At 44.0% G+C, this 26,730-nt stretch overlaps 1 protein-coding gene across 17 annotated transcripts in view; it reads left to right on the top strand.

Annotated features, from left to right (window-relative positions):
- The first annotated feature begins 1,095 nt into the window (after nucleotides 1-1,095).
- Nucleotides 1,096-26,730, top strand: part of neb (nebulin) — a 59,075-nt gene continuing 33,440 nt past the window's right edge. For 15 of the 17 annotated variants that reach the window (XM_058081807.1, XM_058081804.1, XM_058081800.1 and 12 more), the window contains exons 1-58: nucleotides 1,096-1,238; nucleotides 1,801-1,895; nucleotides 1,973-2,101; nucleotides 4,916-4,963; nucleotides 6,580-6,687; nucleotides 6,779-6,886; nucleotides 7,926-8,030; nucleotides 8,097-8,201; nucleotides 8,285-8,389; nucleotides 8,472-8,576; nucleotides 9,837-9,941; nucleotides 10,018-10,125; nucleotides 10,217-10,333; nucleotides 11,131-11,232; nucleotides 11,304-11,411; nucleotides 11,506-11,610; nucleotides 11,694-11,792; nucleotides 12,660-12,764; nucleotides 12,838-12,945; nucleotides 13,023-13,136; nucleotides 13,346-13,543; nucleotides 14,823-14,930; nucleotides 15,010-15,108; nucleotides 15,177-15,281; nucleotides 15,354-15,461; nucleotides 15,540-15,851; nucleotides 15,926-16,132; nucleotides 16,217-16,321; nucleotides 16,396-16,503; nucleotides 17,168-17,479; nucleotides 17,586-17,792; nucleotides 17,866-17,970; nucleotides 18,055-18,162; nucleotides 18,374-18,685; nucleotides 18,761-18,967; nucleotides 19,043-19,147; nucleotides 20,450-20,557; nucleotides 20,640-20,951; nucleotides 21,016-21,222; nucleotides 21,297-21,401; nucleotides 21,482-21,589; nucleotides 21,667-21,978; nucleotides 22,061-22,267; nucleotides 22,332-22,436; nucleotides 22,535-22,642; nucleotides 22,723-23,034; nucleotides 23,097-23,300; nucleotides 23,360-23,464; nucleotides 23,557-23,664; nucleotides 23,747-24,058; nucleotides 24,134-24,337; nucleotides 24,417-24,521; nucleotides 24,598-24,705; nucleotides 24,784-25,095; nucleotides 25,378-25,581; nucleotides 25,666-25,770; nucleotides 25,856-25,963; nucleotides 26,406-26,717. In XM_058081807.1, the coding sequence (XP_057937790.1) occupies nucleotides 1,994-2,101; nucleotides 4,916-4,963; nucleotides 6,580-6,687; nucleotides 6,779-6,886; nucleotides 7,926-8,030; nucleotides 8,097-8,201; nucleotides 8,285-8,389; nucleotides 8,472-8,576; nucleotides 9,837-9,941; nucleotides 10,018-10,125; nucleotides 10,217-10,333; nucleotides 11,131-11,232; nucleotides 11,304-11,411; nucleotides 11,506-11,610; nucleotides 11,694-11,792; nucleotides 12,660-12,764; nucleotides 12,838-12,945; nucleotides 13,023-13,136; nucleotides 13,346-13,543; nucleotides 14,823-14,930; nucleotides 15,010-15,108; nucleotides 15,177-15,281; nucleotides 15,354-15,461; nucleotides 15,540-15,851; nucleotides 15,926-16,132; nucleotides 16,217-16,321; nucleotides 16,396-16,503; nucleotides 17,168-17,479; nucleotides 17,586-17,792; nucleotides 17,866-17,970; nucleotides 18,055-18,162; nucleotides 18,374-18,685; nucleotides 18,761-18,967; nucleotides 19,043-19,147; nucleotides 20,450-20,557; nucleotides 20,640-20,951; nucleotides 21,016-21,222; nucleotides 21,297-21,401; nucleotides 21,482-21,589; nucleotides 21,667-21,978; nucleotides 22,061-22,267; nucleotides 22,332-22,436; nucleotides 22,535-22,642; nucleotides 22,723-23,034; nucleotides 23,097-23,300; nucleotides 23,360-23,464; nucleotides 23,557-23,664; nucleotides 23,747-24,058; nucleotides 24,134-24,337; nucleotides 24,417-24,521; nucleotides 24,598-24,705; nucleotides 24,784-25,095; nucleotides 25,378-25,581; nucleotides 25,666-25,770; nucleotides 25,856-25,963; nucleotides 26,406-26,717 (8,640 nt within the window). In that variant the 5' untranslated portion in view covers nucleotides 1,096-1,238; nucleotides 1,801-1,895; nucleotides 1,973-1,993. The remainder of the gene's footprint in view (nucleotides 1,239-1,800; nucleotides 1,896-1,972; nucleotides 2,102-4,915; nucleotides 4,964-6,579; nucleotides 6,688-6,778; nucleotides 6,887-7,925; nucleotides 8,031-8,096; nucleotides 8,202-8,284; nucleotides 8,390-8,471; nucleotides 8,577-9,836; nucleotides 9,942-10,017; nucleotides 10,126-10,216; nucleotides 10,334-11,130; nucleotides 11,233-11,303; nucleotides 11,412-11,505; nucleotides 11,611-11,693; nucleotides 11,793-12,659; nucleotides 12,765-12,837; nucleotides 12,946-13,022; nucleotides 13,137-13,345; nucleotides 13,544-14,822; nucleotides 14,931-15,009; nucleotides 15,109-15,176; nucleotides 15,282-15,353; nucleotides 15,462-15,539; nucleotides 15,852-15,925; nucleotides 16,133-16,216; nucleotides 16,322-16,395; nucleotides 16,504-17,167; nucleotides 17,480-17,585; nucleotides 17,793-17,865; nucleotides 17,971-18,054; nucleotides 18,163-18,373; nucleotides 18,686-18,760; nucleotides 18,968-19,042; nucleotides 19,148-20,449; nucleotides 20,558-20,639; nucleotides 20,952-21,015; nucleotides 21,223-21,296; nucleotides 21,402-21,481; nucleotides 21,590-21,666; nucleotides 21,979-22,060; nucleotides 22,268-22,331; nucleotides 22,437-22,534; nucleotides 22,643-22,722; nucleotides 23,035-23,096; nucleotides 23,301-23,359; nucleotides 23,465-23,556; nucleotides 23,665-23,746; nucleotides 24,059-24,133; nucleotides 24,338-24,416; nucleotides 24,522-24,597; nucleotides 24,706-24,783; nucleotides 25,096-25,377; nucleotides 25,582-25,665; nucleotides 25,771-25,855; nucleotides 25,964-26,405; nucleotides 26,718-26,730) is intronic. The other 2 variants (XM_058081797.1, XM_058081798.1) reach the window with 2 other exon arrangements.

The raw sequence follows: 26,730 nt of genomic DNA, 5'->3' as shown, positions 1-26,730 counted from the left end.
ATCACTTAAGCTCAGGCTGGTGGGATGTTCAAGGACCAAGGAAACTACAAAACAGTCGGTAATTTAACAAGAATGAAGTCAGAATATGAAGAGAAAAGGTTGTAATATGAGGAAAAATAACATTTTAGTAGCGTTGAAGAAAGAGAGTGTCAGTTTTTCTTAAAATTGCAACTTTTTTTCCCTTTTGAATATGATTTTGTTTCTCTCAATATTTTGACTTTAGTTTGTACAATTAAACCCATTCATTAAAAAATAGTAAAATATTTCAAAATTAAATGTAAATTATTTCCTGGTAGTTATGACTATCCCCATAATATTTTACTTTATTCTCAGAACATAAGTTTCCCAAAACCTAATAAAAAAATTACAACTTTATTTAGTTTTGTTTTTCATAATAATAATAATATGACTTGAATTCACGTCTATGCTACTAAAATGACATTTTTCTTGTAAAAGTGAAATTTTATGTCATTTAATAAGACTTTTCTTCCTCATATTTTGAGTTTATTCTCATAAAATTATTTCTACTGTTTCAAAATAATCTATATTTTTCAACTTTATTCTTGTATATATTGCATGGTATATTTTCTGCTTGTAATTATGACCTTATGCCCATAATTGAACATTTTATGCAACTGACTTTTCCTCACATTTTTACTTGTTTTTTTCTCATAATATTACAGCTTAAAAAATATATATGTTTTTGTTTTTAACATTTAAACTTTATGCTACTAAAATTATTTTCCCCCATAATTTTCCAAGTTTATTCTTGTAAAATTATGAGTTTTTTTCGGTTACCCCTGTTTTATTCTAATAAGTGACGTACTTTGGATCGGGCTTCCTCAGTCTGACCTATTTCCCGACTGAGGGGTGACCTTGATGGCTTGGCCTCCCACTTTGCTAACATCTCCACCCAGAGACCTTCTGACCGAGCCTCTAAAACCCAGAAGTCAACACCACACGCAGAACCGGGCCGTGTGCCTGCAGAAATGCGTCTTCTGTCCTCCTTCATGACTGAGCTGCTGATGCATTCGTCCCAACAGGTGCTCATTTCCAAAGGGGATCGCTTCGGTATATTTAGAGGTTGAAACCCGAGAACGCCGGCCTGTGATTGGCTGCCCGGACCACATGATAACCTGGGTAGAACCCGCAGCTGTGTGCTGTCGCCCAGCGTTTCTCTGGAGGGAAGCTGGGGAGGCTTTGGCGGCTTGGGAGACCATTAAACTCTAAAACAACCGGTAAGCACAAAACTGGGGCGGAAAGCTGCTCTTCCATCTTTTCTCCGGTTTGCATGGCTTTGCGTCAAGCCCACCCATTTGGACCTTGTCGGGCAGACTGAGGGGCGTCCAAAGGAGTGACTGAAGAACCGCAACCCTCAAGCAGGACCTGATCAGGCCTACCTTTTGGATGTTTACTCTGAGCATCTCGTGTCCTGTGGCTCACCGCTTCTTTCATCTGTTTTTCTCTCAAAAAACACACTTTTGTTTCAAAGAGAGGGCAATAGAGCGCTAAAAAAGGCAGGTAGCGTGCCATCCTATATTTAACCTGCAGCCTCAGAAGGCATTGCATCGCCGTTAGCAAAAGCCAGTCAACCAATCGGGCGGCGGCATTGGTTTACATGTGAAATAGCTGAGGCCTTGCGAGGCAGCTGTCACCAGCCGTCAACCCGGGAGCCCCCACTTGCTTTCCCACTGTTGTGACAGGCGGGTGGGGGGGCGGGGGTGGGAGGGTTCCAGGTACGAAGCTCATTGATGCACTCACCTTCTTCCTCACTCATTTTCTTCTCCGTGCTTCGTTTAGGGCAAAAAAAAGTGGGACTACAGAACTCCAGACCCTTTGTGGATGGACAGGGAGGTGCGCTTACTGTCAGAACACGCTGCGGGAATCTTTCTCTGGTATTCCGAGCTTTCCCAGACTGCAGCATCCGTCACCGGGAGCTGTCATTGCTAATGTTCCTCTCTGCTTGGTGTAGAGCCTCTAGAATCGTCCCAAGATGACGACCATTGTGACGGAGTATGAGGAGTACGAGGAGGAGGTGGTGGAGGAGGAATATGAAGATGAAATGATGGAGGAGGAGGAAGAAGAGGAGATCATTGACGAGGTGAGCTTTGCTTTGTTTGGGTTCTGATGTCGTCACAGGTTCGGTGGCACGGTGCTTGGGGTCAGCACCGGAGGTGTCACTGTGGTTTTAAGAATGGACGAGGCTTACCCATTTTTTTTAACATTAAATTATTTAGGGGGGGGCTTAAAAATATTTCACGGAAGCTTCAGCCCCCCCCTCCCCCCAAAATAGGCCTAATGACGCCAATGGTCAGCACTTACAGAACCCTGTCCGCTGAAGGATTCGGTTTCAGAGCGCGGCCGAAGGGTGCACGTCCGTGAAGGGCTAACTTTGAGAAGCTGATGACGTCCTAAACGATAAAAGTTGACATGAGTCGTCTTGTGAGCTACGACTGCAAGCGTCAGCGCATGACGTCCCGCATAAACGACACTAAGACAATTTTACTATTAGTTGTACTTATTAGTATACTTCCCCCCGAAATGCTACATGTTAGCCAAATGTGTCACGTGGCGAGTAGGCATGGGCCGATATGAAGTTATGACGATATGATAACCTTGGAGCAAAAATATCACGGTTTCACGCCCTAAAATTAGTTATTTTGGAATACTTTTATTGAAAAGAGAAAAAAAGTAGTCATTTTTAAACCATAAAATATGACACAGAATATTCCTGCTGTTAGCAACAGAGACATTATTAAATGGTGGTTTGTTCAGTGGAGACTAAACGCTTTATTCCACTTATCCTCCACCTTTGGTGACCCTTGACCTGAGTAATATGTCCATAGACAACAGCGCAACAGTGCTAACGAGGCAGCTAACGCCGGCTAACAACGGACAATTTTAGGAACCGGGACTTTACATCGTACTGTGGTAAACCTTGCAACCGGTATCAGACTCATGCCTCGTGGCGAGCTGTGATGTGCGATACCGCTGGTTTCCTTTCCGATCCGATACGGACTAAAAATACAGGCCAGTATTGGTGATACTTTAAAAGTAGTACATTTCAAATTGTAGTATAAAAAAATACAAGCCATCACAGTCATTTATGTATTTATTTCAAACCCTGGTACCACCATACATATGTATATATTATATAATATATAAATAAATATAATCCAGATTATATACAAGCAAGGAGAAATTCCTATGAAAAATAAAATATGTGAAAATGGTGTTTTTAAACAACAAAAGAATAAATATGATGGATGTCCAACCTGATATCAGTATCCGTATCGTCCCTTTCATGAGAACCGACGTAGACCTTGCGGAGGGGGTGGGGTTTCCGAGGCTGATATTGACTAGGCTGAGTTCCGATGACCCCTTTGTGCTTGAATGTCTGCTCCAGTGTCCAATGGAAGAGTGAAAACAGAAGGGCCACACTTTAATCTCTTATTTCCTGGTGAAATAGGATTAAAGTTGCCCTGGCATCTGACGTGTTGATCGCTTCTGCAGGAGAGCGGACGGAAACTTGTGTTCGTCTCCTGTAGAACCGATCATCCCATCCAGTGCTCGATTTCGCATCTTTGTCGAGTTAGCATCCAAAGATGTGAATCGTCTTTGGGAGGCGGCGACCATCAGTACACTCTGCTTTCACTAGCACTTTCATCTGCACTGTGGAGAACAATGCTTTGGTTTTGGAAGACGGCCTCTTTGTCAATCTGAAGAACGGGGAGAAGCATCGTGATGTCCACATGGCTTTCACTCATCATTCCAGTTGGTTTTAGAAGCAGCTCTCGAAGGTTGCCACATGAGCCTCAGTGCTGTAAATGGCTTTTTGATCACCGTCAACATTGTGGACATTTGCTTTGGATCGTTTTTTCTGGTCATTTATGACTCAACGGAAGCCCCATGGTTCTCCCCTGTCTGTCCGATTCCGACATTGAGGCCTGATACAATTGGTAATCCAAGACTACAGTGATGGAGGTGCTTTTTTCTTCACAGTTCTGGTGTCATTTAGACCGGCCCGGTCGTGGGTCGTCTACTTTATATCGACAGTCACGACGAGAGATAGCGTGCACAGGAATTCAGCCTTAAAGGAGGAATTGTGGTGTTTTTAATGTAAAACATCAATGCAAGCTTTGTGGAGGCGTTTTGTTGCGTTGCAGTCAATCGTTCAAGGCCTATAGAGAGATCAAATACTTGTGTCTCTATGTGCGTATGCCATTCAAAACACGCCAGTTTTTTTTTGTTTTTTGTTAGCCCGCGGCCAATTCTAAAAATCTAATTTATCAAGAAAATGTAAGTAAATGTAAATGTAATGCAAGAATAAAGTAAAAAAAATAAAATAAAAAAAAAATATATATATATATATTTTTTTTTTCAAAAGTCAAAATATATGTTAAAAAATTCATTACATTAAATTAGTAATATTATCAGGAAAAATAACATTTTATTAGCATAACGTTTAAATATTAAAGATGTTTTAATAAAATATATTATGAAAAAACAAAACAACAAATAAAGTGGTCATTTTTGTAAAATTAGGTTGCAAAAAAAGTTACCCTGTTCTGAGAATTAAGTCATAAACATTTACAAGAAAGAAAAAAGCAACAGCAGAAATGAAAAACAGCTAATAAATAAAGTCAAAATATTAAAGAAAATAATCTCAATTTTACAAGAATAATCTTGTAATAGTATTAGGAAAAATGTCGTTGTAGTTGCATAGTAAAGATAAAATATTGTATAATTCATAGTTCTAATATTATAATTATTATAATAAGATAATAAAATAATGTTGTAGCACCGACGTTAGGACACCAGAGCTGAGGAGAAACCAGCCTCCACGCCATCACACTTTCTCCCATGACGTGTTTGGAAAGCCCAGAGTGTCTTTTATTGTGTGTAATGTGTGTAGCAGATGACAACGATGACCGCCACTCATCAGCAATCTCACAGCCACCAGGTAATTAAGCACCGCCTCCCGACGGGCCGCTGCTCAGACTGTGCAAAAGATGCGTCCTCGTCATCCGTGTGCACGTTGAAATAGGATGTGTTGATAGGATTGTCGGACTGCTTCGCTTCTGTTGAGGCGCATCGTCTTTTGTCTCGGCCTTTCCACAGTTAAACGTGGGTTGGGGGAATTGGCACCAAGTTCAGCATCAAACATTTACACGGAGTAGCGGTTGCTTGGCGGGTCTGTGGCTCCATGTTGCATAACCTGGCATTGCATGAAGTGTTTTTGTCCTTTTTAACATTCCTGTTCATTCAGTTGGACGTAGCTGCCGATAATGAAAAGGCCCCAATAGTGACAAGGTCGAGATTCTTCCAGCTGTATTCACTTTTCACTTCATTTTTTAACGTTGCTTTCACCTCCTGAGACCCAGAAAAATTCAAGTTCCTGCAATGAAGCATCTTGAGTGAAAAAGCCACCACATTTTTGGTGCATAACGTTTGGAGGGGGCAAAAAATGTGATTACACTTTTTTTTGCTCATATGTGCTCTGTACAGTCGTCCCTTGTTTATCACAGTTAATTAATAATTCCTTATTATTTATTAATTAATAAATAATATACAAATGGAATGGAGAGGACCTCAAACAATGCACAACGATGAGCCAATTCAAGAAACAATACAAGCAGTTGATGTTTGCTAAATACAAGGATGAAGAGTCTTGAACCAGTCATGATGTGCTATACATATCACTATATTGACGGTTACTATGGTCCCCATTATGTACCCATTATTATTGTATGGTCATATCACCAAAAAATACAAATACAAAAATTACATTTAAAAGATTATATTAAAAAAAAAAACTAAATTATATTAGGAAAGCAGGAAGTGAACAAATGTAACAGCTACTGATTGTAAAAGTACCAGATGGAGGGGTAGGACTTAATAAGCTTTGCTTCTTCCTACTCCTTTTGGACATGTGGAACTGGGAACTGATTATGGGATGCATGTTCAAATGAAATTAAACCATTACCAAATATTTTCATATTTAAAACATAGACAAAACTTTATGTTTATGTTTATGACCTTCTAAATATACTTTTTACCTTTTATTAGAGCCCTGTAGACACAAACTAACAGCCCTATAGTCACCTTTACACTTGTATTACCCAGTATCGTAGACACAATAGAAAATAAGACTCACACGTTAGCATTGACAGCGTACTTCCTGGATGCTATTGTCTCATCAAAGTGGCAAGGGACGACTGTATACTGATATTATTCAGCATTTAATTCAGCGGCAGCTTTTCCCTCAAACCAATGTCATGTAATGAAGACATTATGCTTCTTTGACATGCATGAGTCCTATCCAATCCAATGTGTTTATTTCATAAGCCTCATCCAGGTACCATCATTCAGGTATTGAATCTTTACTCACTTATCTCTAAGGCAAGTGCATCCACATGACATAGATTGTACTAGCTCAAATAAACCAAAGGTAGGATGAAATGGACCCGTCCTGAAGGTACATAAGATCTTTTCATGGTTTGCTTTCACTGGGATGGACGCTCACGGGTCATTTGATCATCATATGACTTCATGCTTTTCCTTCTCTTCCCTCTCCAGTCTGGCTTGCCCACCAGGAAAGTGGTGAAAAGGGCCAAGGTGGACACTTCCAAGTTCATGACTCCCTACCTGGCCCATAGCCAGAAGATGATGGAGCAGTTCAGCCACGTAAGACTCTAAAGTCCTTCTTCTGGTTCACAAAATTCATTTCAGGACTTTCATACATTCGATGCGGTCCTATACTCTGTCTTCCCGACAGAACAAGTATCGTCAGGCGTATGATAAGTCCAGAGGGAATCCTCCTGCCATCAGCACGGAGACGCCTGAAATGATTCGCATCCGCAAGGCCCAAGAGCAGCTCAGCGAGGTAACGCCAAACGCTTTATTGGATTCAAATAGTATATTTATTGAAAATGCATTCAATTCATTTAGCGACAGGGAGCAAATAGCTACCCCCCCCCCCCCCCCCACGCTGCACGCTGCTCCTTTCCCTGCCTGCAACCCACCACCACAAATAGATCGCAGGACTGTAACCACTATAAATCAGGGGCGTCGGAAGAGCGGCCCACAGCTGTTTTTTCTAAAAATATCATTTAACAAGATAAAATAAAAAGAAAATGGAATAGAATAAAAATATAATATTAAAACAATATATAAATTTCAATTTGAATATCAAGTGGAACAAAATAACATAATTTTAGTGGCATAGACTTGAAATATTAAAAAAAGTCTTATTATTATTATTATGGCAAGCAAACACAACAACAAATTAGGAAAATTAGGTCGTAGCAAAAGTTATAATGTTACCTGAATAAAGTTAAAATTAATTAATTGAAAAAACGTCATCGTTTCAAAAGGAAAATTTAGTAGAAGAAAGTTGAAATGGTTGAAAAATTAAAAAGAAAGCAACAGCAAACAGCAGAAAAAAATGATGTTATTTTGTGAGAATAATGTCAAAATATTAAGAGAAAAATCTAACAAAAAAAGTTGCACTTTTATGAGAATAAACGAAGAATAATAATAAGAATAATATGATGGAGAAAAAATGTCATTTTGATAGCTAAGAGTGGACATATTAAAGAAAAAATACATTTACTAGGACAAACAAAAATAAAAAGTGGTACAGTTAGGAGAGGAAAAGTTAGTAAATATTATGAAAACAACATCATAATGTTATGAAAGGAAAATGTATGAAAATTATTTAAGAAGAAAGTTGAAATATTGGAAAAAACGATGGAAAAAAAGAGCAAAGCTGATATTAATATTAATATAAGTGTTATTAATCACCTACGTATATCACATACAGTATACAACCTCTTTACATATCTACATAGTACATGTATTTCATTTTTTTGTGAGTGGACAATAAAGTGATTTGAAATTGAAGTTGCACCCGTTCTCCTCAGATTAAATACCGCATGGAGGGCAATAAGTCCAAGACCACCAGCATGTACGACGGGGAGGCGCGGGAAATTGCCCACGTCAAGCAAGTGTCTGACCTCATTAGCAAGGTGAGCAAACTCGTTGCAAAGATATGAAAAGTGACGTTGTTTCACTCTGGGTTTCCTCGCTGTTAGGTCCTGTACAGGCAGAAGTGGGACGAGACCAAGGACCGGTACCTGCTTCCCCCGGATGCACCCGAGCTGGTCTTAGCAGTGAAGAATGCCGCCAACTACAGCAAAGTGAGCGCCTCTTCCAGGCTATTAAAACGAAGCACAATGTCCACTTGTGTGGGATGAAATGACGTGGGGTCCTTCTTGTTCAGAAACTCTACACGGAGGACTGGGACGAGGAGAAGACCATGTTCTGTCCGTACAGCGACAGCCCAGAGTTACGTCGAGTGGTCAAGGCTCAGGAAGTGCTCAGTGATGTAAGTCCACCTCGGCAGCAGTGAGGGTGTTCTTCCGGGCTCTCATGTTCACGTATCCGCGTCTACCGTGTGCCCCCTTCAGGTTCAATACAAGAAAGGTCACAATGAGCGCAAGACCAAGTACACCTCCTTGCCCGACCCTCCTGAGGTGGAGCTGGCTAAGAGAGCCAACGATCAGCGCAGTGACGTAAGGACATCTTTAAGCACGTTTATCATTGACTAAATCTCATGATGATTTATGATCTTGTTGGCGCAAGTAAACATACACATAATGTACACAGACACTTATGTAAGCTTATCTCCCATACTAGCAAAGGTACTCCATCAACACAGCCTGCTTTGTCTCCTCTCAATGTATTGATTTGATCTGGTTTCAACCAATCCTTGGCTGGGGGGCTGAGCATCTCAGCCAGGATTAAAAAGAGTAATGGAAAGAGCAGGGTGCCTTTGTTCCAAGTGAAAGTTCTCGGTGAATGTCTCCATTGTAGATGAGACCATACACTACCGCTCAAAAGTTTGGGATCACTTGCAAATTTCTTTGTTTTCCAAAGAAAAACACATTTTTATCCATTTCACAAACAATTACAATTAATCAGATGATTTTGAAAGAAGGATGTCCATTTTTGCATAGAGGCCTACTATCAACAACTGTCAGTCCTCTGCATCAATCTCCTGGTATGGCTGCTAATCCAAGTTCATCCTTTTATAAGGCTAATAGATTAAACCTAAAATTTCTTACCACTACTCCCTTCAGAGAGCAGCACAAACTGGGTCTAACAAGGACAGAAAAACGCTGCACAACTGTGCAAGAAGATAAATATCTGAGAGTGTGTAGTTTTAGACAAAGACGCCTCACGGGTCGTCACCTGGCAGCTGTACTAAATAGTAGCCGTCAAACACCAGTGTCAGTATCAACAGTGAAGCGGCGACTTCGGGATGCTGGACGCCATATCTCAGACTGGACAAAAACATTTCCAAGTGATCCCAAACTTTTGAGCGGTAGTGTACATACATGTTGCAGTACCAATCTAGAATGGTGTGGAAAATATTCCATTCCTAACAATTGTTAGTTGTTGTTTTTTTTTTTTTTTTTGCTTATATTTTCAACATAAACCGAGCAACCACTGTGCATAATATATGTCTGTGATCAAACTCAAATGAATGACTCCGCATCATGTCCGCCCAACACTAATGCAACTCAGCAGAAAGGCTTTCTTAGTCCTTTGAGACCAAGCGACCAAGTTACTAGGAATAACCGGCCAGCTGTTCCCTGATCTCAGAGGCCAACAATAGGAACGCCGGCGCTCCAGACATTCCCAGATTGAATCAACAAACACATCATCATCATCATGAAATAACACCCATCTGTCATTGACATTTCTCAGAGACTGAGACTTTTAAGTTCGATGGCCAAATTCACTACTTTTTTTCATGTTTTTCCCCTCAGCTCAAATACAAGGAGGAGTACAATAAGAACGTGAAGGGTCAATGGTGCGAGACGCCCTACTTCGACGTGGCCATAGCCAGGGTGGCCATGGAGAACCTGAGCAATGTGAGGCAGTCGTCGAGCACACGCGAGACACCGCTGTCGTTGTGTCCCTTCAACCGCAAACGTGTTTTCCTTTCAGAGAAAATACACGCAACACTACGAGGACAGCAAAGACAACATCTACTTCATGCAAACAGAGACGCCCGTGTACGACACCCACAGGAAGGCTCAGACCGCCGCCAGTGAGGTAAGCATCGACACCGGAGGAGATCAGCTTTTATTGGACAACAAGCTTTTGTTGTTTTTGTCCGCGTCAATCTCCATGTTTGTATCTCCAGGTGAAGTACAAGAAGGAGTACGAGAAGACAAAAGCCCAGTCGGACTACAACACGCTGCCGGCCACGGAGAATCCTCTGCTCAGGCAGCTCCGATACGCCGGCACCATCCTCAGTGACGTAGGTGTCCACGAAGAACGTAGTACAGTACATTCTAGACATCGCCACTGATTGGGAATTAAGTCGAGCAGCGCCAGCCAATGAGGTAAAAGCCTTGGGCTGTCGACTCGTTGTCCAGCGCAACCCTTAAGGTGTCAGGGAGTGAGATCGTTCAAAGCTGCAATAAAAGCCTGTTGTTGCAGGTATAGATATACATAGCATACATAATATAATGTATAAATATAGATAGATAGATATATAGACTCCCTTTATTGTCATTGCACAAAAACACAGTAGTGAAATTGCCAACGAAATGTCGTTGCCTGGCTCCCATATAATAACAGACACAAAAGAAGATAAGTAATAGTAAATAATAATAATAATAATAATAATAATGTGGAGAATAAATAGATAGAATAGACACCAAATATGAACAACATAATGTAAAGTGCAGCGTGAACAGTAAATTGCCCAAATAATTTAAATAATTTAAATAAATAATAATAATGTAAGTAATGTATAGTAGTATAGTATATAGAGTATAATATATAAATATAGTATAGTATACATAGCATCATGTCTTCTGAATGCCTTATATTTGTATTTTAGTTCATTATTTTAGTTCATTTAGCCAGTTTATGCTTGAAAATTTGCTTAGATATGCATATTTATGACTAATAATAGGCCAACCATTCAACAGCATAACTTAGGAATATATTTTTGATAAAGCTACAAAATTACAATTTGTGGCTAGGGACGATATTTACCGGTGTGATCGATCGCCTGACGTGAACGTTGGCCTTTTGTCGTCTTTGCAGAAAGTCTACAAGGACAACTACGAGAAGTCCCGAGGCTTCAGCATCAACTACTGTGACACGCCCAAATTCCAGATGGACTCCGTGCTCAAACAGTTCACTGACGTAAGAAAGGAAAACCGATGTGCTGACATGTTTTTTTTGTTGTTGTCTGGAACTAATCGGCGTTTCTGTAGGCGCGCTATAAAGAGAAGTACGACAACGAGGTGAAGGGTCACTACCTCGGCAGCTATGAGGATGTCTACATGCTTCACTGCCAACAAGTGGAGGAAATGAAGAAAGAGGTCATTCAGAGTGGATACCCCCCCCACACACACTCCCACCCACCATGAAGGACTCAACCCAAATATCTCACACTCCATCCTTTTTCTCTCGCAGCAACTCTACAAAGCCGACTACGAGGACCTGAAAACCAGATGCTTCTTCCCTCAAACCATCACGCCCGAGTACGAAGCCACCAAGAAGCTGCAGCAGTGCAACGACGTGAGCCAACGTCTTTGCCATGGAAACACGGCGCTCCTTCTCTGGGAAGACTTGACATCAACGTTCCTTTCTGTGTTTTGCAGAAAGTTTACCGGCAACATCCGGACAAAGTGAAATTCACTCAAGTGACCGACTCGCCGGTGCTGGTTCAAGCGGCCATCAACGCCAAACAGCTGAGTGACGTACGTCATGGCTGTCCACCCCCCCAACACCCCCCCCCCGCGTCAGGGATATGAAGTGAAGAGCCGCATCTACATTCTTCAGATGTGCAGATCATTGTTTAAAATGTGCCAGATCATGCTGGAAGCCCAGCTGTCTCCTTGTGGCCATGGAAACCGGAGAGCCGTCTCTCTGTAGTAAATATAGCGATGGGTGTTCAGCAGGCCCAGAATAGACCCGCTGATTTGAGAGAGGCAGGCCCCCCCCCCCTTCAGTTAGGGGCTTTTTACACACTGCTACCATCCTGTGGCAGGAAATGAGCTCTACTTCGATTATTAATACTATTTCTAATCTGACATCTAGATATCTAGATAACTATCTTATTATTATTATTATTATTATTATTATTAATTTATTTATTATTTTTTTAGAGCCTTCTGGACATGAAACGCACATTTATAGCAACAAGAACCAAGAGTTCAAGATGTTCTCCTATCATGTCTACTATATTGGATACTATAGGGGTGTTATCTCATGTGTAAAGGGCTCTAATCATGGTAAAAAATGTTATTTAGAAGGTTTTAAACAGGTTTTCTATGCCCCACAAAGAAGACCCACAATAAACTAGAGATGACTGTATTTGTAGTTTAGTTCATTTAGTCATTTCTATGCTTGAAAATGATGAATTTAGGTTAAAAATACATACATTTTGTGTATTTTTTTAACTAATAATACGAAACATGCGTCCAGAATAGGAGTTTATCTGCACTGTCTGAGATCAGAGGGTGTCCAAACTGCAGTTCTTAGCATACTTTGATATTTCAGTTTGGTCTTGAAGGACATTGACCACAGTGAGATACTCGAGACTTAAGAGCGAATTGTCTTTGCAGCTCAACTACAAGGCACAATACGAGGAGACCAAATTCAAGAACAGTCTTCCTCCGGACTATCCCTTCTTTGTCCAGTCCAGAGTGAACGCCTTCAACATCAGTGACGTAAGTTACGGCATCATGCACGTGTAAATAAACATGAACTTTCATGATTGATGGCGCGATCTCGCCCTTGCAGAGCTGCTACAGGTACGACTGGGAGCGGGCTAAAGCCAAGAAGTTTGAGGTCAAAGGTGACGCGATCTCGATCCTCGCTGCCCGTGCTCACACCAACATCGCCAGTGACGTACGTGTGCCGCCACACCTTTCATGTTCACGTTCATCAGGGTTCCGATCTTGAAGCCTCTTCTGTTTGCTTCCAAGGTGAAATACAAGAAAGAATATGAGAAGAACAAGGGTCAGATGGTCGGAGCGCTCAGCATCAACGACGATCCCAAAATCTTGCACTCGGTTCATGTGGCCAAAATCCAGAGTGATGTAAATAAACAGCAGCCTATACAGGTGGTCCTCAGGAGGACTTAATACGTTCCTTGACTGGGATTTAAGTCGATTTAAGTCACAACCTATATCCAAATGAACGCTTGTAACCGCGGAACGTCGTTCAAAGAGGACCACCTGTACTTTTAATTCATTCTTTCACAGCCAGAGGTCATGTATATATCTGAGTGTTGTGCATATCTTCACAGCGAGAATACAAAAAAGAATATGAGAAGATCAAGACCAAGTACCACACGCCACTGGACATGATGTCCGTCACTCAGGCTAAGAAGTCGCAGGCCATCGCCAGCATGGCCGGCTACAGGAGCATCAACACCAACTTCTTCCTTCCGCACGACACCGTGCTGCTGGATCTGGCCAAGAAAGCCAACATCATCCAGAGTGACGTGAGTCAACAGCCATTTTGTTGATAATTCATCTGCGTTTTGTTTTGTTTTTTTTTAATAGCAGGGGGCCACAGTTGTTTTTTTATTTTATTAAATCAGCTTTAGGGCGGCACGGCGGTCTAGTGGTTAGCGCGCAGACCTCACAGCTAGGAGACCAGGATTCAATTCCACTCTTGGCCATCTCTGTGTGGAGTTTGCATGTTCTCCCCGTGCATGCGTGGGTTTTCTCCGGGTACTCCGGTTTCCTCCCACATTCCAAAAACATGCTAGGTTAATTGGCGACTCCAAATTGTCCATAGGTATGAATGTGAGTGTGAATGGTTGTTTGTCTATATGTGCCCTGTGATTGGCTGGCGACCAGTCCAGGGTGTACCCCGCCTCTCGCCCAAAGACAGCTGGGATAGGCTCCAGCACCCCCCCGCGACCCTTGTGAGGAAAAGCGGTAGAAAATGAATGAATGAAAGAATAATTTTAATTTTACAAAAATAACAACAAAATATTAAAGTGATAGTTGCGATTGGACTGGGGGATTTCGGTGCTGAGTAAAGAGTTTGGCTTCTCAAAAGCATAATACATTTGCATCACAAAAATGCCAACTAGAAAATAATCGGACCTCAAAATCACTCACAATTACACAAAATTGGTTGGAAGTTGTGGAAACATTGTTTCATTGACATAAGTGACCTGTATATTAACCAAGCTACGCCGATATTATTATTATTATTATTATTATAGCAACCAACATGAAAAACTATTTTTATCTGGCGCACTAATACGACGCTAAACGCCAGTCACAGCGCCATTCACAGACGGAAGCGTGGATACCTAGCTCTCAGTTTCACTAGAAAGACTCAACAAGGTGCTGGTTTGCCATCCTGAGGACTGTCTTACCAGGATATGTGCTGGAAGACACAGCCATCCCCAAGGAGAGTGGACATTGTGTTGTCGCTGTATCTATAATGCTGTTGTTGACAGAACTAGCATAAGGGAAGAAGTTTTGGTCGTGTTTTAAATAATCAAAATATCATTAGTGTACGTGTTAATGCAGGATGACAGCATGGATATCAGGGCTTTTTTAGAGGCTGTGTCCCAATGAGTGCATTGTTAGCTTACTCATATTAACTTGTTTTCCCGTGTTATAATGCTATTATGCTATTATGCTGCCGGCCCTTCATCCTTTCATTTTTCAGTGTGTGGCCCTCGGTAGAAAAGGCGTCGGGACACCTCTTGTTCTACAGTAAAGGGTCACAGGTCATGTGTGTGTTTCTCTGTAATGCAGAACGAGTACAAGTCGGACTACAACAACTACACCAAGGGAAGCCCGTGGGTGCCTTTTGGCTCCTTAGACGTGGAAAAAGCCAAAAACGCCGGACAAATCCTGAATGAGGTTCCTTCAAACATTCATTCGATCAAAGACCTTCACCGTGAGCGAAAGCTTTCTTCACATACGTCTTTATGGTGTGCAGAAAAAATACCGAACGCATCCCGACACCATCCCCTTCACATCCATCGACGACCACCCCGTCATGATGCAGGCCAAAGTCAGCCAGCTCCAGAGGAGCGATGTGAGTCATCCGCCATCTTCAGCTCTTTTTGTGCCGTTGCCCTTATTGGCATCTTGCTGTCTTTACAGCTCTTCTACAAGCAAGGTCTGGAGGAGATCCATCAGAAGTATTCCCTGCCCGCTGACATCCCAGAGTTCCTCCAGGCCAAGTGTAACGCCTACAACATCAGCAACGTAATTATCTCCACAGGCAGGCGTATTTATTTATGACGATCCCTTACAAATTAATCGTGTTTATTATTCCAGAACTGCTACAAGTACGCCTGGCAGGACATCATTGCCAAAGGTTACGACCTGCAGCCTGACGCTATCCCCATTGTCGCTGCCAAAGCCGCCCGACACGCTGCCAGCGATGTAAGCTTCTACTGCCCCTGAACCCATCATCTTCACATGACTAATTAACAAAACACTACATGGTCATGCTGCCTTCAGGTCCAGTACAAGAAGGCGTACGAGAAGGCCAAGGGTCACCACGTGGGCTTCCGCAGCCTGCAGGACGACCCTCTGCTGGTCCACTACATGGAGGTGGCCAAGCTGCAGAGCGACAAGAACTACAAGCAGGACTACCACAAGGTCAAGCTGAAGTTCCACTCTCCGGTGGACATGATGAGCGTGGCCCACGCCAAGCACGCGTCGAAGGTGCAGACCTTCACCGGCTACAAGCAGCACCACCACAATTACTGCCTCCTGCCGGACGCCATGAACCTGGATCTGGCTCGTACTATGAACTACAACGCCAGCGACGTGAGTTCTTACTTTGTGGGAGTCCTGAGGACTGAGCTGAAGATTTTACATCACATTTGCTTCGTTGTTTCTAGTACCAATATAAACAAGATTATGAGAGCTCGGTCAAAGGAATCGGCTGGGTTCCTATCGGCTCCTTGGAGGTGGAGAAGGCCAAGGCGGCAGCAGCGGCCCTGGATGAGAAGAAGTACCGACAACACCCTGACACCTTGAAATTCACCAGCGTCACCGACTCCATGAACATGGAGCTCGCCAAGGCCAACACCAAGATTCTTAATATGGTGAGAAGCTCCTTCCAAAAGCCTTCAGATGAATCTTTCTTTGTAGAGCATTTTAGACTTTAAACGCTCTCTGTGATTCTGCAGAAAGACTACAAGGCCAGTGGCGAGAAGGTCATGCACACCTATCACCTTCCCGCTGATGCTCCTGAACTGATGCAAGCCAGATACAACGCTGCGAACATCAGCCAGGTTGGCCACGGGTTCCTTTAGCGTGTCCTCTGTTGTGTTTCCGTGTATCTGACACCATCCGATGTTTGCTTCAGAATTACTACACCTACGCTCACCGCCGAGATCTGCTCAAAGGGCATCACATGAAGGAGGATGCCATTCCCATCGTCGCTGCAAAGACCTCCAGAGACATTGCCAGCAATGTGAGTTAATATTAGTAGTTTTTTCCCAACTTAATTTTCTTTGTTTTGTTTCTCATAAGATCACAACTTTTTTTTTAATTAAAAAAACACAACATATTTTTCCTTTAGTACATCCATGCTATTGAAAGTAAAATAATTTTTCCTTGTAATATTATGAATTTATTCTCAGCTAATTTTTATTTGGTTATAATATTTTTTCTAATATTTTGACTTTTCTTTTTCACAACCTAATTTTTATTCATTGTTTTGTTTTCTCATAATATTTATGTTTTCTGAAAATATGAGGACTTTTGTGATAATCATAACAATCATAATAAGAACAATAATGATAATAATTATAATAATAATCATAGTAATAACAATAGCAATATAATCATAATCATCATAATTATAATATAAAAATAATGTCCTTAATATTTAAACTTGTGCTTTTTCATCCTAATATTTCACCTTTTTTCTCTAAATATTTTGACTTTATTCTTTTAAAATTACTGCTGATTTTTTTCATTTTTTTCAAGTTTTCTTGTTAAATAATATGTTTACAATGTGCCGCAAGCCAATTAATAAAACAGCTGCGGGCTGCAAATGGTCCCCACGCCGCCTTTTGTACACCCGTGGCCTGAACGCTGCCAACCTTTGCTACCAAGCTTTCTTCCCTTTCCAGTACAAGTACAAACTGGCACACGAGAAGGCCAAGGGTCACCACGTGGGCTTCCGCAGCCTGCAGGACGACCCTCTGCTGGTCCACTACATGGAGGTGGCCAAGCTGCAGAGCGACAAGAACTACAAGAAGGACTACCACAAGGTCAAGCTGAAGTATCACTCGCCGGTGGACATGATGAGCCTGGTCCATGCCAAGCAGGCCTCGGCCGCTCAGACGATGACGGGCTACAGGAAGATCCCTCACAACTACATGCTTCTTCCTGACAACATGCAGCTGCAGCTCTGTAGGGGCATGATGGAGATTCAGAGTGACGTATGTGCTCTCGCTTTTCACCAGCGTATCAGCAGTTAATATAGTAATATACTAAAGCAGATACTGTATGCTGTATTTTAAACAAATCTTCCATATTTCTCCACAGAATGTATACAAATCTGATTACACCAACATCTACAGAGGAGCAGGGTGGGTTCCTATCGGCTCTCTGGATGTTGAGAAAGCCAAAGCTGCCAAAGCCGCCCTGGAAGAAAGGGGCTACCGTCAGCATCCCAGCACTCTGAAGTTCACCAGCACCACAGACAGCATGAACATGACTTTGGCTCTGGCCAACTCCAAGCAGCTGGACAACGTACCCCGCCTACACTTGCCGTGCGTTAGCATTTGCGGAGATTCAACTTTCATGCTTGCTCTTCTCTCCGCAGGCTGCATACAAAGCTTCCGGTGAGAAGTTCATGCACACCTACCACCTGCCAGCTGACAGTCCAGAGTTCATCCAGGCTAAATTTAATGCTCAGACGCTCAGTGAGGTTAGATGACAAAACCTTTCTGGATTTTGATTGGACTGAAATGTCAGTAGAAGAAAATTAACTTTAAACATGTTTTTGCTGCAGAGTCAATACAGGCAAAAATGGCTGGAAGATATTGCCAAAGGTTACGACCTGAAGCCTGACGCCATTCCCATCCTGCATGCCAAGCAAGGCAGACATATTGCCAGCAATGTGAGTAATGCCAGCAATTTTGTATTTCATATTTTGTATTCTCATTCTTTTTTAATAGATGTGTATGCACCTACTACACCAAAACAAATTCCTAGTATGTGTTTGATCATACATGGCAATAAACCTTTTCTGATTCTGATTCTGATTCTAAGCTACTGGAACCCTAAGAACCACCACAGTACAGAACCATCACACTCGCCTTTTTTTGTAGGTGCAATACAGGAAAGAATTTGAGAAGGAGAGGGGTCACCACGTGGGCTTCCGCAGCCTGCAGGACGACCCTCTGCTGGTCCACTACATGGAGGTGGCCAAGCTGCAGAGCGACAAGAACTACAAGAAGGACTACCACAAAGCCAAGCTGAAGTATCACTCGCCGGTGGACATGATGAGCCTGGTCCACGCCAAGCAGGCCTCGGCCGCTCAGACGATGGCGGGCTACAGGAAGATGCATCACACCAACGCTCTCCTCCCCGACGCCATGAGCTTTGTGCTGGCTCGCACCATGAACACCCAGTCCAGTGATGTAAGTCGGTTCTAAGCTCGTCCCCTTCCCATCCTTGTGGTTTTGTCTGTTCGCTGATGAGGTCTTTCTCGCTAGTGCGATTACAAGTCCGAATGGAACAACTACGTCAGAGGCATGGGCTGGGTCCCGATTGGCTCGCTTGCAGTGGAAACCGCAAAGGTTGGCAGTGAGATTCTCAGCGAGAACAAGTACCGCACTCATCCGTCCACCTTCAAGTACAGCAAGCTGATGGACTCCATGGACATTGCTCTGGCGACCGCCAACAACCAGATCATGAATAAGGTGCGGAAGAATGAAAAGTAAAAGTAAAAGTACACAGCTCCAGTGCTCATCTGGTTTGTTGGTCTTCATCCACAGAAAGCTTACACTGCCGCTTGGGAGAAGGACAAACTGACAGTCCACGTCATGCCAGATGCTCCTGAGATTGTCCTGGCCAAGGCCAACGCCATCACCATGAGCGATGTAAATAAACTCCTGAAGTTGTCAAGAATGTCAGGAATTGGCGATGTGTTCCATGGTAGTGGTTCACAAACGTTTCACAGTCGCGTAACTTCATACCTTAAGCCATGTACCCCTCTACCCCCTTAGAAACTAAATGTAATTAACTTGGAATATTTAACACGATTAACTGGTTCATTCATTTGATACGTAATCCTGGGTCGGAAAAGTTAACAAAATTGTGCGGGGGGCCAGAATATATATTTCACACACACACACACACACACTATTTTACGCTTATAATTCTAACAGTCTGCCTTGAATTATCAGTCTAATTTTATTTGTAAAAGTGTAATACCATCAGCTAAATGTTCTCATTTCCCTTTTTTCAGGAGCACCTTAAACATCAGACCACATCAAACTACCAAATTGAATTTTACATTTAAACATTTTTTTTTACTGAATAAGACATCATGGCGGCACGGCGGTCTGGTGGTTAGTGCGCAGACCTCACAGCTAGGAGACCAGGGTTCGGTCCCCGCCCTCGGCCATCTCTGTGTGGAGTTTGCATGTTCTCCCCGTGCATGCGTGGGTTTTCTCCGGGTACTCCGGTTTCCTCCCACATTCCAAAAACATGCTAGGTTAATTGGCCACTCCAAATTGGTATGAGGTGTGAGTGTGAGTGTGAATGGTTGTTTGTCTATATGTGCCCTGTGATTGGCTGGCGACCAGTCCAGGGTGTACCCCGCCTCTCGCCCGAAGACAGCTGGGATAGGCTCCAGCACCCCCCGCGACCCTCGTGAGGAAAAAGCGGTAGAAAATGAATGAATGAATGAATAAGACATCATATTAAAAGTTGAAATACTCCGAAAGTAACTGGCGGGCCAGATTCAAACGCTTGGTGGGCCGCATGTGGCCACCCGGGGTGTAGTTTGCCCACCCCTGCTCTATCTCCTTCCTGCTCTCTGCACTGTGTAGCCGCAGTGAGGCGTTCAGGCTACTCATGCCAACTCTTCAGTGAGAAAAGTAGGTATTGGCTGTCCTAGAAGTCGCTACATGACATCATGACTGCACTGATCCCTTGTGACTGTTCTGGGGCAGCACCCGCAGCTCCTCTGTGAAAAAAGAAACGGGAGAACAATATGTGCTTTCACTTTTAAGTCCCCAAATACCAGAAAACTTCTCCAACAATGCCAGAAAAAGTTGCTAGATTTTTCGTGAGTTTTTAGAAAATATGTCGCCAAGAAGGTTTGTAATTATGAGAGTTAGGCGCTACTCATTTTTTGTTTCTGTGCATTTTTCATGAAATGTCGATTTTTTTTCCAGAAACTTTACAAATCCGGTGTGATGGAGATGGCCAACAAGGGCTACAACCTGAAAGCGGACGCCATTCCAATTGTGGCTGCCAAGTCAGGGACAACTATCGCTAGTAATGTGAGTCGGAAAACTGCATCGAGATGTTCACTCACTGCAAGAACATCTTGCTATGAACTTGCTTGTTCTCTGAATATGACAGTACAAGTACAAACTGGCACACGAGAAGGCAAGGGGGCACCACGTGGGCTTCCGCAGCCTGCAGGACGACCCTCTGCTGGTTCACTACATGGAGGTGGCCAAGCTGCAGAGCGACAAGAACTACAAGAAGGACTACCACAAAGCCAAGCTGAAGTATCACTCGCCGGTGGACATGATGAGCCTGGTCCACGCCAAGCAGGCCTCGGCCGCTCAGACGATGGCGGGCTACAGGAAGATGCATCACACCAACGCTCTCCTCCCCGACGCCATGAGCTTTGTGCTGGCTCGCACCATGAACACCCAGTCCAGTGATGTAAGTTCTCCTAATGTTCATCATTCTGGTGCCGTCCAATCACCGTTGAGGTCTCTCTCGCCAGTGCGATTACAAGTCAGAATGGAACAACTACGTCAGAGGCATGGGCTGGGTCCCGATTGGCTCGCTTGCAGTGGAAACCGCAAAGGTTGGCAGTGAGATTCTCAGCGAGAACAAGTACCGCACTCATCCGTCCGCCTTCAAGTACAGCAAGCTGATGGACTCCATGGACATTGCTCTGGCGACCGCCAACAACCAGATCATGAATAAGGTGCGGAAGAATGAAAAACTGTTAACAAGTACACAGCTCCAGTGCTCATCTGGTTTGTTGGTCTTCATCCACAGAAAGCTTACACTGCCGCTTGGGAGAAGGACAAACTGACAGTCCACGTCATGCCAGATGCTCCTGAGATTGTCCTGGCCAAGGCCAACGCCATCACCATGAGCGATGTAAGATGACTCTGTAAAACCGATAATTGAAACATAATTCTGGCGTCTTAAACACGCAATCATGTCATTGTCTCTCACAGAAACTATACAAATCCGGCATTATGGAAATGGCCAACAAGGGCTATGACCTCAGAGCTGACGCCATCCCCATTGTGGCCGCAAAGTCCGGTACCAACATTGCCAGCAACGTGAGTGGCCATAATGAAGTCAGTACAGACCTTACTGCTCGGTGCCGTGGATTCATAAAGACTCCTTTACATTCCAGTACAAGTACAAACTGGCGTACGAGAAGGCCCGAGGTCACCACGTGGGCTTCCGCAGCCTGCAGGACGACCCTCTGCTGGTCCACTACATGGAGGTGGCCAAGCTGCAGAGCGACAAGAACTACAAGAAGGACTACCACAAGTCCAAGCTGAAGTATCACTCGCCGGTGGACATGATGAGCGTGGCGCACGCCAAGCACGCCTCAGCTGTTCAGACGATGGCGGGCTACAAGAAGCTTATTCCTCACTACACAGTCCTGCCTGATGCCATGAACCTGGAACTGGCCCGTAACATGCAGTTCATTGCTAGTGACGTAAGAGTATTGCCGTAATATCGTATGACACTGTACTGCACCGCACGGTATAGGAATGGAATATGTTGACTTTGTCCTACAGAACCAATACAAGAGCGAGTATCAAAGCTTCATGAGAGGAATGGGATGGGTTCCCATCGGCTCATTGGATGTTGAGAAAGCAAAAGTAGCCGGCAAGATCTTCAGTGAGCAACAGTACCGTCAACACCCGAGTAACTATAAATTCACCAAGGACATGCAGTCCATGGACCTGGTCCTGGCCACTGCCAACAACCAGATCATGGATAAGGTAGTCTACACACAATCATTTGCACTGCTTGTGTCTGGCAACTAAAGAATATGTCTGCTTCCAGCAATCTTACACCAAAGCCTGGGACAGCGACAAGAGAACGATCCACATCATGCCTGACGCAATGGATATTGTTTTGGCTCGTGACAATAAGAAAAACTACAGCGAGGTAAAACATGCTAACCGATGCAGCTGCTGCATCGTTACTTTATTACTGCAACTCTTATTTATTTTGTGCTGAAACTATTACGCTCCTGTGTTCATCAGAAACTGTACAGACTGGAAAATGAGCTCTCTAAGAAGAAGGGTCATAATCTTGGTGCTGATGCTATCCCCGTCCAGGCTGCTAAAACCTCTACTGTTATTGCAAGTGATGTAAGTACACATGCCGGTTATCATTCTTTCCTTCTCACTCGCTTGTTTATCACAAAACGTTTTGTTTTTTTTCTCCCCAGTACAAGTACAAGACAGGATACCGCAAGCAAGTCGGCCACCACATCGGGGCCCTCAGCATCCAGGACGACCCTCTCCTCATGCTGGCTCTCAACTCCGCCAAGATCGCCAGCGACGCCCTCTACAAGAAGGACTTCAACAAGTCCAAGACCAGATTCCATCTGCCAGTGGACATGATGGCGTTCGAACTGGCCAAGAAGAACCAAATCCAGGTCAACCACGCCAACTACATCACCCGCCTGCACAACTGGACCTGCCTGCCCGACTCCAATGACGTCGTCCAGGCCAGACACGCATACAACCTGCAGAGCGACGTGAGTAAAGATTATGGAATTTACACTGCGGAGAGTTTTCTTCACCTTCCTGTCTTGTTCAGGCCGTTTACAAGGAAGACCTGAAGATGCTGCAGGGTATCGGCTGGGTCCCGATTGGGTCGCTGGATGTGGAGAAGGTGAAGAAATCCGGAGAGATCTTGAGCGAGAAAAAGTACCGTCAGCACCCGAGCAACTACAGGTTCATCAGCAGCACGGAAGACATGCCCATGGTGCTCGCCAAGGCCAACGCCCAAGTCATGAACAAGGTATGAGTTTTCCTGGAAAAACTACAAGCTTTTTTTTACATGAACAACCTCATTTGCAGCAAGCCTACACTGAAGCCTGGGAGGCAGATAAGACGACCATCCATGTCATGCCTGATGCCATGGATATTGTGCTGGCCAAAGCAAACAAAGTCAACTACAGTGTGGTGAGTCCTGCAAACAAACATCTGTACTTTATCTTCTACCACTAGGTTTCCCTAAATGATTGAAGGGTTGCCATTTTTCTTCTGTCTTCCAGAAACAATACAAGCAGGCAAATGAAGATGCAAAAAAGAAGGGTTACGACCTGCGCAACGATGCCATTTCCATCATCGCAGCCAAAGCTTCCAGGGACATCGCCAGTGATGTAAGACCATGAGTCATGTGATCAGATGAACATGCATATGTTTCCCGCTACGTCAATACCACTTTTATTCAATCATTTTTAGTTCAAGTACAAGACAGGATACCGCAAGCAGGTCGGCCACCACATCGGGGCCCTCAGCGTCCAGGACGACCCTCTCCTCATGCTGGCCCTCAACTCCGCCAAGATCGCCAGCGACGCCCTCTACAAGAAGGACTTCAACAAGTCCAAGACCAAGTTCAACCTTCCAGTGGACATGATGGCGTTTGAGCTGGCCAAGAAGAACCAGATCCAGGTCAACCACGCCAACTACATCACCCGCCTGCACCAGTGGACTTGCTTGCCCGACTCCAACGACGTCGTCCAGGCCAGACACGCGTATGACCTGCAGAGCGACGTATGAACCCTCAAATGTTTATGACTTGTTTTACTCGGTGAAAGTTATTTCACTGAACGTTTGTGTCTTGTTCAGGTTGTTTACAAAGAGGAGCTGAAGACGCTGCAGGGTATCGGCTGGGTGCCCATTGGCTCCCTGGATGTTGAAAAGGTGAAGAAAGCAGGTGAGATCCTGAGTGAGAAAAAGTACCGTCAGCCACCCAGCATCTACAAGTTCATGAGCACGACGGAGGACATGCCCATGGTGCTGGCCAAGGCCAACGCTCAGGTCATGAACAAGGTATCCGAACGTCAACACACAAATAGGATGAATATTTTTTATATTTGACTTAAACATGCATGGTCGGTGTTCTTTGCAGAAAGCATACTCTGAAGCCTGGGAAAATGAGAAGACAAATATCCACGTCATGCCTGATGCCATGGATGTTGTTCTGGCTAAAGCCAACAATGTCAACTACAGCTTGGTAAGGAACCAGTATGCCTGTTCTTACCAGCGCTGCAGAAGTATGCATACCTTCATATCTGTTTTTCTGTTCACAGAAACTGTACAAGCAGGCAAATGAAGAAGCAAAGAAGAAGGGCTACGACCTGCGCAACGATGCCATTTCCATCATTGCGGCTCGGGCTTCCAGGGATATTGCTAGCGATGTAAATTATTACAAAGAATCAGTAATAATATTTACTTCTACTTCCAAATTGTCATGGAAATGTCCCTTTTCTTCCCAGTACAAGTACAAGACAGGATACCGCAAGCAGGTGGGCCACCACATCGGGGCCCTCAGCGTCCAGGACGACCCTCTCCTCATGCTGGCCCTCAACTCCGCCAAGATCGCCAGCGACGCCCTCTACAAGAAGGACTTCAACAAGTCCAAGACCAGATTCCATCTGCCAGTGGACATGATGGCCTTCGAACTGGCAAAGAAGAACCAGATCCAGGTCAACCACGCCAACTACATCACCCGCCTGCACAACTGGACCTGCCTGCCCGACTCCAACGACGTCGTCCAGGCCAGACACGCGTATGACCTGCAGAGCGACGTGAGTAGGAATGTTCTCTGTGATATGTTATATTTTTTATAACAACGGGCGTGATTAGCAGCAGCTGGGAGGGCAAGGTGAGTAGCGGAGAGGAGACATGAAAGTTGCCTGACCAATGAGCGTGATATTTACATTTCACAAACACAAAGTCTGAGTACTTAAAAATCTCCACTCTTGAGTTTTGCGTCACGGCCAAAGAAGCAAAGGAGACGATTCCATCATGTGGCCAGCACCCGTTGCCTTCCTGTCGGTAACAGGGCATTAATCATTGTGTTTTTTCAGGTTGTTTACAAAGAGGAGCTGAAGACGCTTCAGGGTATTGGCTGGGTGCCGATTGGCTCACTCGATGTGGAGAAGGTGAAGAAAGCCGGCGAGATCTTGAGTGAGAGAAAGTACCGTCAACACCCCAGCAACTACAAGTTCAAGAGCACGACCGAGGACATGCCCATGGCGCTGGCCAAGGCCAACGCTCAAGTCATGAATCAGGTATTCATGACGTTATTCTATTAGAATTACTTCCATATTTTAACATCTCTGTATTCAGACCGTGACAAACTGCTCTTATTGCAGAAAGCCTACATTGAAGCCTGGGAAAACGAGAAGACCAATATCCACGTCATGCCTGACGCCATGGATGTGCTTCTTGCAAAAGCCAACAACGTCAACTACAGCTTGGTGAGAGAACAACTCGGCTTTGAGATGACACTCGTGCAGACGTGGGATCTTCTTAATGCTCCTGGATTTGTTGTGCCGCTTACAGAAACAATACAAGCAGGCAAATGAAGATGCCAAGAAGAAGGGTTACGACCTGCGTAACGATGCCATTTCAATCATCGCAGCAAAGGCCTCCAGGGACATCGCCAGTGATGTAAGCAGTTTGATTTATTCTATCATCTTTGCCAATTATCATCTTTATTTTGTTTATTTGTATAAATATATTTTTTTTAACTACTGATTGATATTATATTGATTTGATAAGTAAATTGGGTCTAGGCCCAACCATATCAGTAATATAAATGGAATTATTTTATAATTACAGCATAGAAAACCTGTTTCCGACCTTCTAAGTGCATTTTTAATGTCATTCGTGCACTTTAGACAGGAAATAACGCACCTATTGTCACTTTTACCCTCCATTACCCAATATAGTAGACATAATAAGGGACCATAAGATGAAAATATGACATAATATAGACTCACACAAGATTCCTACAGTGGCTATTTTATCATCAATGTAACATTACTGACAGCAAGTGACCAGTGTTGAATACTACACCATCTTTGAATGCATCTTCCCTCTCCCCCACAAGTACAAGTACAAGACAGGATACCGCAAGCAGGTGGGCCACCACATCGGGGCCCTCAGCGTCCAGGACGACCCTCTCCTCATGCTGGCCCTCAACTCCGCCAAGATCGCCAGCGACGCCCTCTACAAGAAGGACTTCAACAAGTCCAAGACCAAGTTCAACCTTCCAGTGGACATGATGGCGTTTGAACTGGCCAAGAAGAACCAGATCCAGGTCAACCACGCCAACTACATCACCCGCCTGCACCAGTGGACTTGCCTGCCCGACTCCAACGACGTCGTCCAGGCCAGACAAGCGTATGACCTGCAGAGCGACGTGAGTATAGAAT

This window comes from Doryrhamphus excisus, chromosome 9 (assembly GCF_030265055.1).
Source record: "Doryrhamphus excisus isolate RoL2022-K1 chromosome 9, RoL_Dexc_1.0, whole genome shotgun sequence".
NCBI classification, from domain to species: Eukaryota; Metazoa; Chordata; class Actinopteri; order Syngnathiformes; family Syngnathidae; genus Doryrhamphus; species Doryrhamphus excisus.
Note: the sequence above shows the minus strand (reverse complement) of the source record. Positions and strands in the feature narration are given on the sequence as shown.